General features: G+C 46.1%; 1 protein-coding gene across 1 annotated transcript in view; it reads left to right on the top strand.

The window, feature by feature from the left end:
- The first annotated feature begins 967 nt into the window (after positions 1-967).
- The window catches only part of PREP (prolyl endopeptidase), a 136,714-nt gene continuing 123,242 nt past the window's right edge, over positions 968-14,439 (top strand). Inside the window, exons 1-2 of the mRNA XM_022553380.3 lie at positions 968-1,113; positions 6,213-6,287. Coding sequence (XP_022409088.1) covers positions 1,069-1,113; positions 6,213-6,287 — 120 coding nt within the window. The 5' untranslated portion in view covers positions 968-1,068. The remainder of the gene's footprint in view (positions 1,114-6,212; positions 6,288-14,439) is intronic.

Raw genomic sequence — 14,439 nt, 5'->3', positions numbered from 1 at the left:
ATTAAAATTTCATGGGTTTGAGGTCAAGCATCTAATACCCCCCCGCACCCCCCCCATAAAAGATGCTCAATAAACAAACACACTGGCAGAAAAGAGATGCCAATAAAGGAACCGGCAGGATGAAGAAAAGACCCTAGATGATTTCCAGTCCTCCCACCTTGGTCCCCTCTCAACTGGTAAATCTCAAGGGCTCATCCATTGTCTTACTCACACCTCATCGCACCTAAATAATCCAGCTGCCCAGCCACACAGCGTCCACCAGGGGGGTTGAGAAAAGAGGTGTGTTTCCTTTATGGTCCTCATGATCCATTATTCCTTCCTTCCCAAGTCTAGGGTCACAGGCAGTGTAAATTAGGTCACCTCAAGCCCTTCGCTCTCAAGGCTGGGGAGAGGCCCGGTCTCTCCTCGCCGCCCCTACCCAGTCCGGGAACAGGAAGATGGGGGAATCAATACGCAAACCCTTTGGTTCATTCTGCTCGAGGGAGGCCCCGCGAGCGCGGCAATGGCGAAGCGGCCAGCGGGGGGGACTTCGGGGAGGGCGGGAGGGGGCAGGAGGCGTGGTGGCCCCGCCGGCGTGACCGCACGTGTGCCCGGCGCGGTGGCCGGGGCCAGCGTGTGGGGCGTGTGGCCGGCTCCGTGGCATTGTGGGTGTGGCGGGGATGCCTGGGGCGGTGGTCCCAGCGTGGGTGCGCCACGCGCCGGGAACACTAGTCCTTGGGCCCGGGCGGCGCGGGCGCGGCCGGCGCTCCAGCAGAGGGAGCTGTGCGCCCGGCCTGGCTCACGCACGGCGCCGCCCCCTTCCTCTTGTCGCCGCCGCTGCCGCTGGGCCCGCCCGCCGGGGAGGGGCTGCCGGCCTCGCCGACAGCTCCTTCCTGCTTCCCGCAAGTCCTCGCCGCCGCGCAGCAGGTCCGGTCGTGAGTCCCGGCTAAGAGCTGCACGCCGCCGCCGCCGCCGCCGCCGCCGCCGCCGCCGCCGCCGCCGCCCGGCCCGCGCCCCCGCCTCTCCCCGCGGCCCGCCCGGCCACCTCGCGACCGCTCCGGAGCCCGCGCCGCCCCCGCGCCCCCGGCCATGCTGTCCTTCCAGTACCCCGACGTGTACCGCGATGAGACCGCCGTGAGTACCCCCGCCGCCCCCTGCCCTCCCCTCCTGCCCTCCCCTCCCCCTCGGCCTTTGTTTGCAAGGCCGGGCGGGGGGCGCCGGGCTCCTCCCTAGCCGAGGGGGCCCTGGTGGCGGCCCCCCTCCGCCTGCTGGCGGCGGAGTCGGTGGTCAGCCGCCGCTGGGCCGCTTCCTAAGGAGATCAGCGGGGTCAAGGGCAGACGCCCAGGTGGTAATGGGCATCTTAAGGGAGCGGGAAGACAGAACGTGTCACTGCTTTTTGACCGGAGGAGGCTCTGGCTTAAATATGGTGGTAGGAAAAAGTGTGTATGCGTGTAGGTGATGTCCAATTATAAAACAAAAGCAAACTTTTTCAACTCACAAATTAAAAATACTTAGAGTTGAAGTTCATTCATTCGATTTTAAAACGTGTATCGAGCGCTTCCCCTGCTCTTGGCCGAGCGCTGGGCGACGGGCGCTGGGGATGCAGGGCCGGGCCGAGGTAGAGTCCTGGGGAAGGTGGAGCAGGGCCCCGAGCTGTGGCAGTGTTGATCCGAGTGTTCCTAAACTAGAACAGGAGTTGGTGGGCGCGAGACGAGGTCTTCGAAGGGGAGAGGATGGCCTTTTAAAGAATGAAGTTTTGCCTAGTGCAGGGGTTAGCCACCGTTTCCTTCAGCTGTAGATGACCTCAGGGTCACTGTTGAGGTCCCCAGGGTGGAATTCTGGGCAAACACTTTTTGTGTGTGTAAAAATCAGTTTGGCATTTTAAGAACTGGAGTAAATCCAAGTGTTGTGGGCATGATTCTGGTAGGAATAGCCAAATTCTTCAGATTACTTAAAATGGAATCCAAATAAAAAAGATTTTTGTATGATACAGTTCTAGGTTTTTTTCTGTTTGCTTTGACCCGATTTATGCCAGAAAGTCTGTACTTTAAAGCAGTCTCATTTGGGGATAAAGGGTACTGGGGCTTTAGAGTAAAGGACGTATTGTTTTAAATTAAGATTCCCAAGTGACACTGATGCATCCATGGTTTCTTTGACCTGTGGTCATCTGGTAACCATGTTTTCTCAGCCGGTTCAGCTGCTTGCTTATTAAATTTACTCTGACGCCCAAGAAGCTCTATCCCTGTGGTTCAGAGAGTTGTTTCCTTTGTGTCTGGGAGTAAAGTGATCCAGCCAGAATGGAAAAGAGGAAAGACCAAGTAAGAAGAACTGAGCGCTAGTTCTGGTTCTGTCACTCACTCGCTGGATGCTCTTTGGCAGATCACTTACCTGTTACAGGCCTTATCTCCCATATGTGAACTATTAGGGCCGGCTTGGCTAATCACAGAGCTTACTTGCTGCTGTAGTAAGAATATCATCATTCATTCATTCATTCACATGATGGTCCAGCCCTGCAGTGTAACGGACTTTAGTAATGGGAAGACATGAATATCTCAGTTTGGTTCTTGAGAATCCTTGAGTTTTCAGGAGAGATTAAAATTATAAAGAACTATTATGTGGCTTGATAAGTGCTGTTTTAGATTTGTTTTGTTTTATTTTTAAAGGTGGGGTTGCTTCTTGCTTAGTTTTTTCCCTTTTCGGGTTACCAAAATCCTACAGTTCACTTCTCTGTGTTTTACAGTTCTGGAAAGGGTTAAGTGAGGATTTTTTGAAGACATCAGAAAGCGTATGAAGAATTAACTTGAAAGAGTATACCGTGGATTTTAATACTCTCCGGTTCCTTTTCATCAGAGCACTCATGATCGACCTCAAGGCCAAGGAAATGTGGTTCTGGTCCAGCCTGGACCCTGCTCTGTGGATCCCAGTGTATTTATCCCAGCCCTGATAGCCTGCATGGAGTATCTTTTTCCTGTGACAGAGTCCTGATTACTAACCCTAGGCTTGACTTATGCATTTGCTCAAATTGTAGTCTTGATTTCTAGGATGGGTTCGTTTCTCTCCAGCAGGTGCTAGAGATTGCTGTAGCTCTCTGTCTCTCTCCCTTGAGCATCTTCCAGCTACGTACTGCACAGTCTCCTGCTGAACTGTGGGGTTGGAGCATGCAACCCTTTGTGGTGGATTTCTGCTTTAGTGAGCAGAGTTTTGGAAACCTTGCCATTCCACTGTAATGCCGTTGCCCATCCCCCCCGAGAGTGTTGCCCTCAGGGAATTCGGGCCTGCTACAGCACTTAGAAGAAGGTATAGGGTGAGTGGAGAACACAGAGGAGGATGAGATTAATTTGGTTAAGGTAGAAAGGACATTTCTGGCGTGTGACTTAAAGTCATCGTTATGTAGGGCTGTACAGTCATGGAATTGCATTTGTTTTAGGATGGCAGGAAGGCCAGAATATCCGTGGGTGGATGAGCTTGGAAGGGGGCTGGAAAGGGAAAAAAAAGAAAACGGGGCCAGGTTTGATGGGCTCTGCGTGCTGTGTGTACAAGTCTGCACTTCATCCTGAAGGCAGCAGGTGAGCTGTTGAACAATACAAGTGAAATATTGAACAGTAACAGTGTCTTATCAGGACTCTATTTTTAAAGCCTCTCGGGAAAATAAGGCATGGTTTGCAAACTTAAATCAGATGGGAGAATCAGATACTGCACAACTTGAGTTCAGGGGATGTAGCTATGAGATCACCCCATTTGTAGGGTATCATCTTGTAAAAGAAAAATGTAGGGAGTGGGCGGGATGGAGGGAGGGCACTTGGCTCCTGGGATTCTCCTGGAGAGAATCAGTTTCTTGTCCTGGTTAAAAATGTCGGCTTGATAACTAACTTCAGTCTGCTTTAGATGGCGATGGGGCTGTTTGCTCAGAGGTAAACACCATTCAGGAGGCAGTCCAGTGTAGGATACACTGGGTTCTGAGTCAAGGTCCAGCTGTGCACCTGCCAGTTCAGGACTGGCCTGCTTCATTAGCCAAAGGTTGAGTCCACAGGCTTTGAGGTCGGCTCAGGGTGGGTCACAGTCCTCCCTCCCACTTATTAACAGTCTGACCCTTGTCAATTGCTTTAATTCTCTCCAGCTTCAGTTTCCTCATCTGGAAAAATGAGTTGGTTAATAACCTCCCAGTGAGGACCAAATCAGATAACGTGGCTATGGCGCAGTGTTTAGCTCACGGTAAATCTGTGGCCTTCCAGTCTCTGTGAATTGCATTCTGTAGTCTGGAAAATAGGAATATCATCATCTCTCTTACAGGGTTGCTTTAACGCATCAGGTACAACAATATGGATATTCAGCAAATGTTCATTGCTTTGGGTCTAGCACTTGGCAACACCTTCAGTTAGCCATAATACTAAGATGACTTGCAGTTCATCTTCTCCCCTTCTTTATGAAAAGTTAAGTCTTTGGATATGTCTGTGTTCTAACGGCATCATAATCGAGGAACATTTTTTAAGTGTCCGGTCTGTCCCCTCCAAGGAATATTTGGGGAAAAGCTGTTGGCAGCTTGTTTGGAGTCACAGCGCTGATTCTGAACTCGGTATGGCCCTGGGCGTGTTGCCATCTTGTGCCTGACATCGCTCCTAAAAATACTGGATTGGAAGATCTTTCACAACTTTAAATTTTTTTGATTCCTTATTGACAGAGAAAAAGATGGTTGTTACTGTAAGCATATTTTGTAACCATTCCAAGGTGTGTAAAATGTAAGACACTTGCGGATGAGAAGAAAAGACAAAGCTTTTCTTCAGCGATGATAATCAGCTAAAATTTAGAGAGGCTTTTGGTAAGGATTGAAAATTGGTAATTTTAGGAAGACTCATCTGGAAGGCTTTCGTCTGATTTTGTCAGTTGCACTTGTCAGTCATTGTTTGCTGAGAACAGTTCCTGTGTTCCACCTGAACTGCCCGTTCTTCCAGGTGTGCATTTCCCCAGGCGCTCTCCTCTGGCACCAGATGAGGACAGATGCTGACCCCTTGCAGAAAGCCTGAGGTTTGAGGCTTGGGGGAGATTCTTCTCAGTTGGCCAGCAGTCACGCTGAAACTTTGACCAGCAGTAGAAACAGCAGGTTTTCCTTTTCCAGGAGAGTGTTCTCTTTCCTTCGGAAATAGCCCTTACATTTTGGTATTATAGAACAAAACAAGGAGACAGATGCAAAACTCATTGGAGGCACTGGTAGTCTTCTGGACAACCTCATATAAGAAGCCTTAGCCGGAATGTTAATGAGTTGTTGAGAGAGACTTGACTGGAAAGACGTTGTCCATGTGGTTTCATTTGATTAGATTAATCACGTGAGTGTGAAATGGAGAGGTTCTGCAGTGACATTTACCTGTGGATGGTTTCTTTAGGCATCATCACCTGGGGAGTGGCGACTCCCTGTCATTCTTCTGGTCTCGTTCCATCTCTGAGGGCAGGCCCAGGAATTTGGTTTTTCAGAAGTTCCCACGTGGTTCTGAAGATCAGCTCCTGTGAGCGCTCCTGGAAGTGTCCCCTCAGTCAGGCCCTTCTTGCACTCGGCAATTTTATTCATCAAATATCAGGGTAGTCCCAATGCGTGAGGCCTTTGTGCCTCCTTTTCTACACAGTGAAAGAAAGCATTTCATAACAGTGCACTAAACGGAAGAAAAGCTTCAGTTTTAGAAACGTTCTTTTATGGCATGTAAGTCAGCTTTCTCAGCTGACGTCACTTAGTATCATTGCACATTAGTTAACTTGCTTTTTGGCAGTTCAGACTTAAAGGCACAACGGGTCATATTGTACATTGTAGGGAGATTTTCTAATCATCAGTCAGCTTAGCAAGAACAGGGCAATGCACTCGTGTGTGGTGGCTCCCTCCCAAGCGTGCCCTTCCGGCATCCCCACTGCATTGTGTAATTCTGTGCTTTGCTACGACAACACGTTTTCAAGTTTCTTTAGCACAGCGGCAGGCCTTTGTTTTGTGTTGTACAGATGGAGCGGTTCCTATTCTGACCTTTCATCTTTCTTCCCTCTCTAGCTAAAACGTTCTTTTCATGAAGGGTGGCTTGACACCTTTGAGAACCTGCCAGCTTTGGTTCATGTGGTAATTTGGGCAGACACGTTGCCAGTGAGCCAATTGGGCTGTTTCTGACTGCCCCTTTCCTATCTCTGTACCACATTCGGAAAGTAGTAACTTACTTGGGATTAGACACTAGTTATCTAATACCATATTTTGTCTTTTGCAGGTACAGGATTATCATGGGCATAAAATCTGTGACCCTTACGCTTGGCTTGAAGACCCAGACAGCGAGCAGACAAAGGTAAATTAGGGTTTATCATTAAAGATAAGGCGGGGAAGGGTAAGCTGTGACAAAGCGAGAGAGAGGCATGGACATATATACACTACGAAACGTAAGGTAGATAGCTAGTGGGAAGCAGCCGCATAGCATAGGGAGATCAGCTGGGTGCTTTGTGACCGCCTAGAGGGGTGGGATAGGGAGGGTGGGAGGGAGGGAGACGCAAGAGGGAAGAGATACGGGAACATATGTATATGTATAACTGATTCACTTTGTTATAAAGCAGAAACTAACACACCACTGTAAAGCAATTATACTCCAATAAAGATGTAAAAAACAATAATAATAAACACAAGGCGGCCTTTGTAGCTCAGACCAAACCCTAGACATCAATAACCGTGGCGTTTCCCTTCTGCTATCACCCTGTGTTGTCTGCAGTGAGAGGGTGAATAGACATGTTGATACTACCACTTTTCTGTGAAATGATTCATGGGAAAGAGGTGAAAGCATTTTTAGTCCCATAGAAGATCACGTAACTCTTTTGAATAATGTTCATGGTTTATAGGGACACTAATGAACCAACTATTTGAAATGAAAATATTTGAAAGAAGGAAAACAGAATTTTCCCAAAGGAAAATGAAAACCTACAGAAAAATTATGTGAAGGAAAAAATTGCCTAATACATCTTCTCCAAAGGAAAGAAAATCGTATATATTTAAGAAGTACCAGGTCCTGAAAACTGAATGCTGGTCATATAGATTACTTATTGATTTTAATGCAACAACAATAAAATTATAAGAGAACTAAATTCTAAGCATCTTCTTATATTTTATAAGGGGGTGGGGGGAGAATTTTCTACTCTGTGTAAAAGTATGAAGCTTTCCTATTCTTTTGGAGAAACGTAGTATTTTGAGCTGAAGTCTCATTTCGTTAATGAAGCTTACCTCTAAGTGCCATGTCCCATGGATATTTTTTCCTCCTTGGAGTGCCCAAGACTTGTCATTTGAGATTCATTATTTACATATACTCTATGTGGTTAAGTTTGCTTGGTTGAGGGAATAGTGTTTCTCTAGTCCACTCTGAGTTCCTTGACTCTTTTATTTATAGCCATGCTAACTTAGTATGTAAAAATATGTATACAATTTCTAATGTGCTCAGCATTCCAGAAGTTTATTTGAGCTTCTTTAGAATCCCAGAGTACATTTCCCATTAAAAAAAAAAATGTTAATGCATGCTGAGTAGTTCTCTAGGCCAGCTTCTAAAAGCCTATGTCTTAGCTGCTCTTATATCTTGTGGTCCCTTGCCACCGTATATACCAGTGTTCTCTGGAGAACTGAACTCAGATTTCCAAGGCAGTTCAGAATTTCCAGGAAGGCATTCCCTTCTGATGTGGACCTGGCTAGTGGAATCGGGATTCTCTCCTTGCCCATTCCCCCATCCCCAACCCTTTCACACTCCCTGGTCAGTGGGGTTGCAGACTCCACCTCCTTCATGTCCTTAGGGAAAAGCTTCACCAGGAACGGAGTGGAGGGAAGGGCTTAGCCAGGCACGATGATACATGGAAGAGGAGAAAGTAGAGGCAGGAATCAAGTCTTTCTTCATTTCCGAAGCACTGGCCTGCCTGCTTTCCTTTCTGCCGCTCTCAGCTGTTCTTCGTGGCTAGCATTTTTCTCCTCCTCTGCCCACTGCAGAAACTCTTAAAACTTCTTCCCTGTCCTTTCCCTTGAAGTAAGCACACCACCATTTTGAGATTTTCTAATGGTTTTTACTTCTGTCTATACTCCCTCATTCTCACCCTTTCCTGATTCCCTTCAAGAAAGACAGAGGTCTCCTGGGTGAGAATGATTGGTATTTGGGTTTTCATTTTCCTTTGGTGAAGCAGTGGGTTATAGAGGTTGATGGGTAGCCATCCCCAGGTGAGAAACAAATGGGTCACTTGAGGGGCAGGCAAAGGCTCCAGCTCCGCAGGTAGGCTAAGCGGAGCAGGGAGCAGGTGTGGGCCGCCTCCTCGCCTCCACTCTGCCACAGATGACCTTGACCATCCAGCTTTGGGCTGAGCTGAGACAGGGATTGAGCCTGGGAATGGAGAGTCACAGGCAGCTTCACAGCCTGTAATGGAGGGAAGGAGACGAACTTCCTGTGCATCGCTGGAAAACTGTCCCCAAGGACTGTCTCTATGACGATTACTTTGTCTGAGGTATTGGGTACAACCTGGATTCCTTCAGCCTTTGATGGTGATTGAGTGATGCAGCTGTGTTGGAACGACTCAGTTTTTGTTTACGTGTTAATGGATGCATACTTTGCTGTTCCTTAATTGATGATGGCTGGTCCTGTGGTTGACGAGCCACTTACTAGTAGATGAAACTTTGCTAATTGATGATCTTGCAGTCAATACTGGATAGACGCTAATGACACTGACGTATACACTGTTATTTTTGTGGTATACATTGATTGGTTGTTTACTATGTGCAGGGCACTTCACTGGTAGTTTTGCATACCCTATCGCATTCAGTTCTCAAACTCTGACATAGGCCTTTTTATTTTTCCCATTTCACCGATGAAGAAATTGAGTTAGAGTGATTAAGTAACATGTCCAAGTTCACGTAGCTAGTAAGAGTGGAACCCAAGCAGTCCAGTGGAACCCAGGCAGTCCACATTAAAGAAATGATAAAAGATCAAAGACTCTGGGTGTAATAGCTTTGGAAATGCAAGCTATAGGGATATATTCATGTCTGTGCTTGCTGTGGGACTCTCTATGTCCTCCTGCAGGTACCCTTGGCTTCCCCCCACCCCCCTCCCACACTGACCTTTTCAGACGGTGTACCTCAGGTGTCAGAGGGCTTTGCAGCTCGTGCCTTCCCCCTGCATTCTCCATACACACCTTGCCCAGTCCCCCCTAAACAGCCTCGTCATTGACGCGAGCTAGTTGTCATCTGAGATCTGATGAGTGAAATTTCGGTCTCAGACTGAAAGGACAGAGTGTGTTTTTCTAACGCTCAGAAGAGCAGCAGGAACATTTTCTACTCACAGTGAGAGGCACGTACACACAGGTGTATTAGCCATACCTTGGTGTAAAGGAAAATCTTCACGTAACCTCTAAATCAAAGAAAAACTGCTTGTTACATTTTCAATAAAAAACCAGCCCGGAAGTGAGGAACATTGATAGCTCATTTATACTAAGATCTGAAATGCTGTCGTTAAGTCTTTGATTTAATCTAGTATTTAATATAGGTTATCCAACTCTGAGAGTTCCTGGCATTTGAGGCTTTATCCTTTATAAAAGAATCTCAGAGCAGACTCGTAACTTAGAAAATTCTCAAAGACAGTGGTGGTGGGGACTTGAATCTGGGTGAATTCTTTCAAGCTGTGAAGGCCCACGTAACCCTATTTTATAGCAAATGTTCCAGTTTGTAGAAGATCCTACACAGCTCAGTTGTTTCTTTGAGGTCAATTCAGCCTTTGTAAAGAGGAAACAGCGTTTTCAGCACTGCCCAGTGGATGATATAATGTAAGCCACGTAGGTGATTCAAAGTTTTCTAGTAGCCACATTACGTAAAAAGAAACAGATGAAATTAATTGTAATAATTTAATCTAGTATACTCAAAATATTAACATCTCAACATGTAATGAATATAAAATACTGTTAAGACATTTTACATTCTTTTTTTTTAAAGTAAGGTTTCAAAATCCAGTGTATATTTTATACTTATAGCATATATCAGTTCAGACCAGCCACGTGATCAGTTGCTCATTTGCTACATGTGGCTAGTGGCTACCATTTTGGACAGTGAAGATAGGGACCAACCTTTCTTGTGAATATAGATGTAAAGACTATAAATAATGTTAGCAGGTTAAAAAAAAAAAAGGCAGAATTTGTCACAGGAATTCAAGAACAATTTAATATTATTACATTCATAGATTAAGTAAACCTATATTCTATAATTAACCTAGTTAATATTTTAAGAATTAAAGAAAATCCAAAGCTAAAAATAGAAATAACTTTAATAAGATAAATATTCAAAACAACCTAAGCGCTAGGCTGGAATATCTCTGTCACTACTATTTTTGTATGTTTGCAAAGCTTTGACCAGTGCGATAAAACATGAACTGAAATTTGTACAGGCGAAAATAAAATTATCATTAATTATAGATTCTGTGATTATGTGTCTAGAAAACCTCAGGGAAACAACTGAAAACTTTTTAGAATTCATGCGTTCAAGTGACGTGAGTATGTACCAAATAAACGTAAAATCAATAGCAATGATGAGAAATCAACCCATCTGATAGCAAAAAGCAAATACCTAAGGAAGAAGAGTTTTCAGGCCTACTGGGAGAGTAATAGTGTCACTTCAGAAATAGGGAGATCTAGAAAAGGGCCAGTTTGGGGCATTATTTTTTTTATTTTATTTTTTGCAGTACGCGGGCCTCTCACTGTTGTTGCCTCTCCCGTTGCAGAGCTCCGGACGCGCAGGCTCAGTGGCCACGGCTCATGGGCCCAGCCGCTCCGCGCCATGTGGGATCTTCCCGGACCAGGGCACGAACCCGCGTCCCCTGCATCGGCAGGCGGACTCTCAACCAATGCGCCACCAGGGAAGCTCCTGGGGCATTATTTTTAATAGTGAAAAATTGGAAATCGCCATTTCCAACAATAGTTTAGTGTTTAAGTCAAATCTGGTGGATCTGCTTAACGAAATAGTACATGCCTCTATTAAAATGTTGGGCTGTAAAGATTGCTTTCTAAGTGAAAAAGTGCTTAAGGTAGAATATGAAGTGGGAGAAGGATGCAAGATTGTAGTGCTCCCACTGATTACAACTTTATAAAGTATGTGTGTGATTCTAGGAGCATCTGTATGGAAATACAACCTAAACAGTAATAAGATAAAGGGAAGGCTCTGGGTTAAAAGCCCTTTAGACATCTCGTAAGTGTGATATACTCTTGAGGTGTCTGAACCATAGTGAAATCTCACTGGGGTAAATGGGACACCAGGGTAACCTTGAAAGTTTTCAGTGTGAGATGGCAGAGAGGGAGGTTTGCAGTCATTAAAAAGGATTTGAAGACAGATAAGCAGGTCCCAACAGGTGGTCAGTCCATACTTCCCATTCAGCAGGCTCTTCCCTGGTGGAGCAGTGGTTAAGAATCTGCCTGCCAGTGCAGGGGACACGGGTTTGAGCCCCGGTCCGGGAAGATTCCACATGCCGCGGAGCAACTAAGACCATGCGCCACAACTACTGAGCCTGCGCTCTAGAGCCCACGAGCCACAACTACTGAAGCCTACACACCTAGACCCCGTGCTCAGCAACAAAGAGAAGCCATCACAATGAGAAGCCCGCGCACCGCAACTAGAGAAAGCCCACGCATAGCAAGGAAGAGCCAACGCAGCCAAAAATAAAAATAAATCAATCTATTTAAAAAAAAAAAAAAAAAAAAAAAAAAGCTTGTCCTTTGCAGGTCATGGAAGGAAGTGTGTAGCAGCCTTGATGCACACCGATATTTTGACACCGAGGTAACTTGAGCCTCCAGACTACTAATAGCAAGACACCCATCCCCCACCCACTGACAGTAATGTGCATGTGATTCACTTCCTAATCTTTAACTTCCTAAGTTTCCTGTGGGACACAAACAAGTGAACCCCAAACCCCACACTCGGCCTTAGCTCTTTGCAGCCTCTTTCTTCCTGTCAGTTGGTGTCCTGGCCCCTTTGGGTGTGCCCTGTTCAGATCTCATTTCAGATACTATCACGGGCCATCTCCTCTTTTCCTGTCGATAAGCCACCCTGCATGCCCCTCCATGCAGCTGATAGCCCTTCTTCCTTTGTCCTGTCTCCCATCAATATAAACCATTCTCTTCGTGATCAGCAGCAGCCCCATTGCCAAATCCAGTGACCTTACCATGGTCCTGTGTTCTTCACTGTGCAGGTGGACCACACGCCCTGGGGAATAGTAGAGACTTTTATGTCACCAGCAAGGGGACTGCTGTGCCCCCTCAGCTTTGCATTGCCTCTCAATCCCTTGCAGTTTACGGAAGCAGCCGTCTCGCTGTCAGGTCCCTGTGAGAGTACCGAATGCGTATTTCTTTCCCCTGGCCTCCCCGTCCATCGTGGTGCAGTCAGTCCACGTGGCACCATCTGCGCCCCTTTTTTATAGTGAGAAATTCTCTGCATCCCTGGGCTTGGTTTTGCAGCCCTAAAGTCCAGATAGAAGCAATGTCCTTGTAGCCTTTTGAAGAGTCTCCCCATTTTACTCCATCGTATTGTGGCTTCAGGCCTCTTGGTTGAATATTCCAGAACTTGTTACTGAGTTAGTGAAGGGGGAGATACAGAAAGGAAAAATTTACACCTTTCACGGGATAGCTGCTGTCATTGTAACTAGTCGTCAAGTCCGGCTTCCACAGAAGCTCTGTCCTGGGGCTTTGGTACAGGAGGTAAGCAAATGTAGAATACCGGCTGCAGATATCAAATGACTAATTTATTTTTCCCTCTCTGAGAGCTGCCTCAGGCAAAAGGACAGTAACAACAGCTCCATCCCTGTGGATCGTGAGAGAAGAACTCTTAATAAGAACCAGCAAAAAAAAAAAGAAAAAAAATTGTTTTTATGTTCAGTCCTTCTAAAAACTTACATCACCATTTGTTTCAGAGAGGATCAAAGGAATACAGAATGTAGGTCTTTTCCCCCACACCCCATTTGTCTGAGTAGTTGGGGGTCGCCCATTACACCTGCTGAGAAGGGGCTGTGAAGGTAATGAACAGAACAGTCCCTCAGTCTTACAGGTAAAGAAGCTGGAAACGTCCCCTTTCTGCCCGCACTGTTCCCTTCCTTGGCAGGAAAGATTTAAATGTCAAAGGACTTCTGATCATCTCTAGGGTATTTAAATAGCCTAGGATTTCTGTGTAGGTATTTTAATGTCACAGAGGTCGGTGGAGAACAAAGTTGAGGGCAGTCAACACCTTTCCCTGGGATCCTTTCTGCCTATCCTAATATGTGGTTTTCTTCTTTGCTTGCTTGCTTTTGTTTTTGTTCTTTGAGGTTAACCCTAAAAGCAGGTAGCGTGAGGAGTTGCTGCTCTGTGCTGGTATCAGTCTGGCCTAGATCTCCCTGGGCGGTGTGCTTTCCTAAAGTGGGGCAGAGCCAGCGTGGGCAAGAACTGGTGGGGAGCTGGGTGAGCCACGATCCTTTTGTCCACTTGCATTTCCCCCTCAGGCTGTCAGGCCGCAGAGGCAACCGTGGAAGCTTGCTCCCAGGACTTCCACTAACATGAAGGGCCATTTCAGTGTCTCTAAGCCAACAGACAGCAGATGAAGCTGACTGGGAACTGAGGAATACTGCATATAATTAACAGCATAGGAGACTTTAGGTTTTGGGTTTGGTTTATGGTGTTCTTTCGAAGACTTCAGGACAAACTGTGAATATCCTCTTTTTAAGTAGTTCCTTCATCCTGTGAGTTTCCAGGCGTTTCCCATGCCACCTCTGTTGGGAGGCAGGGTGGAGAAACAATATTTGCCAGATGGGAATAGAAGTCATAGCCCTTGGTCTTTCATTTTCTTGGCCTTTGAGCACAGCCAGCTACCTTACCTGGGATTCCTTTTCTTCATCTATAAAATGAATATAGTCACGCTCAATTCATCTAGCTCCAAGGTTTTAATGACACCCAACTGAGAAAATGCATGTAAAAATTCATTTTCCCCACACAGCAGAGCTCTGTACAAAGATGATACATCCTGGGCACTGCTGCTTCAGTGTTTTGAGATGCAGACCTTCAGCCTCTAGTCCTCTTATTTGCTTACTCAGAATGTTGAACTTTAAAGACGCCTCTGTCTTTTTATTTTCATCCACAAAACGAAGCAGGATTTTCCTTTTGAATTCTAGTTTTTTAGAAAAAGATACTTAAATTCTAAGCATTGAATTCCCCACACCTCCGCCAACGGAACTGTGGCATCTAAGTATGGCTTAGTTGTTCTAAAGGACGACGACTGAACTAGGCCAAACATTACCTTAAAGCTATTTGGTAGTGCCTCTTTTAATTGGTGTTTTCTGAACCCACTGGCAAAGCTGGCCTGTGAAACGCCCTGCCATCCATTCATTAATGTTTCATGTAAGGACCTGGATTGAGAATTACTACTGTGTTGTTCCTCCTCTAGGGGAAACAGGAAATGCTCTAGGTAAGTCCGTTACCACATAT

Source organism: Delphinapterus leucas, chromosome 12 (assembly GCF_059928025.1).
Source record: "Delphinapterus leucas isolate spDelLeu-1000000601 "Yukka" chromosome 12, BTC_Dleu_Yukka2, whole genome shotgun sequence".
Lineage (NCBI taxonomy): Eukaryota > Metazoa > Chordata > Mammalia > Artiodactyla > Monodontidae > Delphinapterus > Delphinapterus leucas.
The sequence above is the reverse complement of the archived record's forward strand: the minus strand, read 5'-3'. Positions and strand labels throughout refer to the sequence as shown.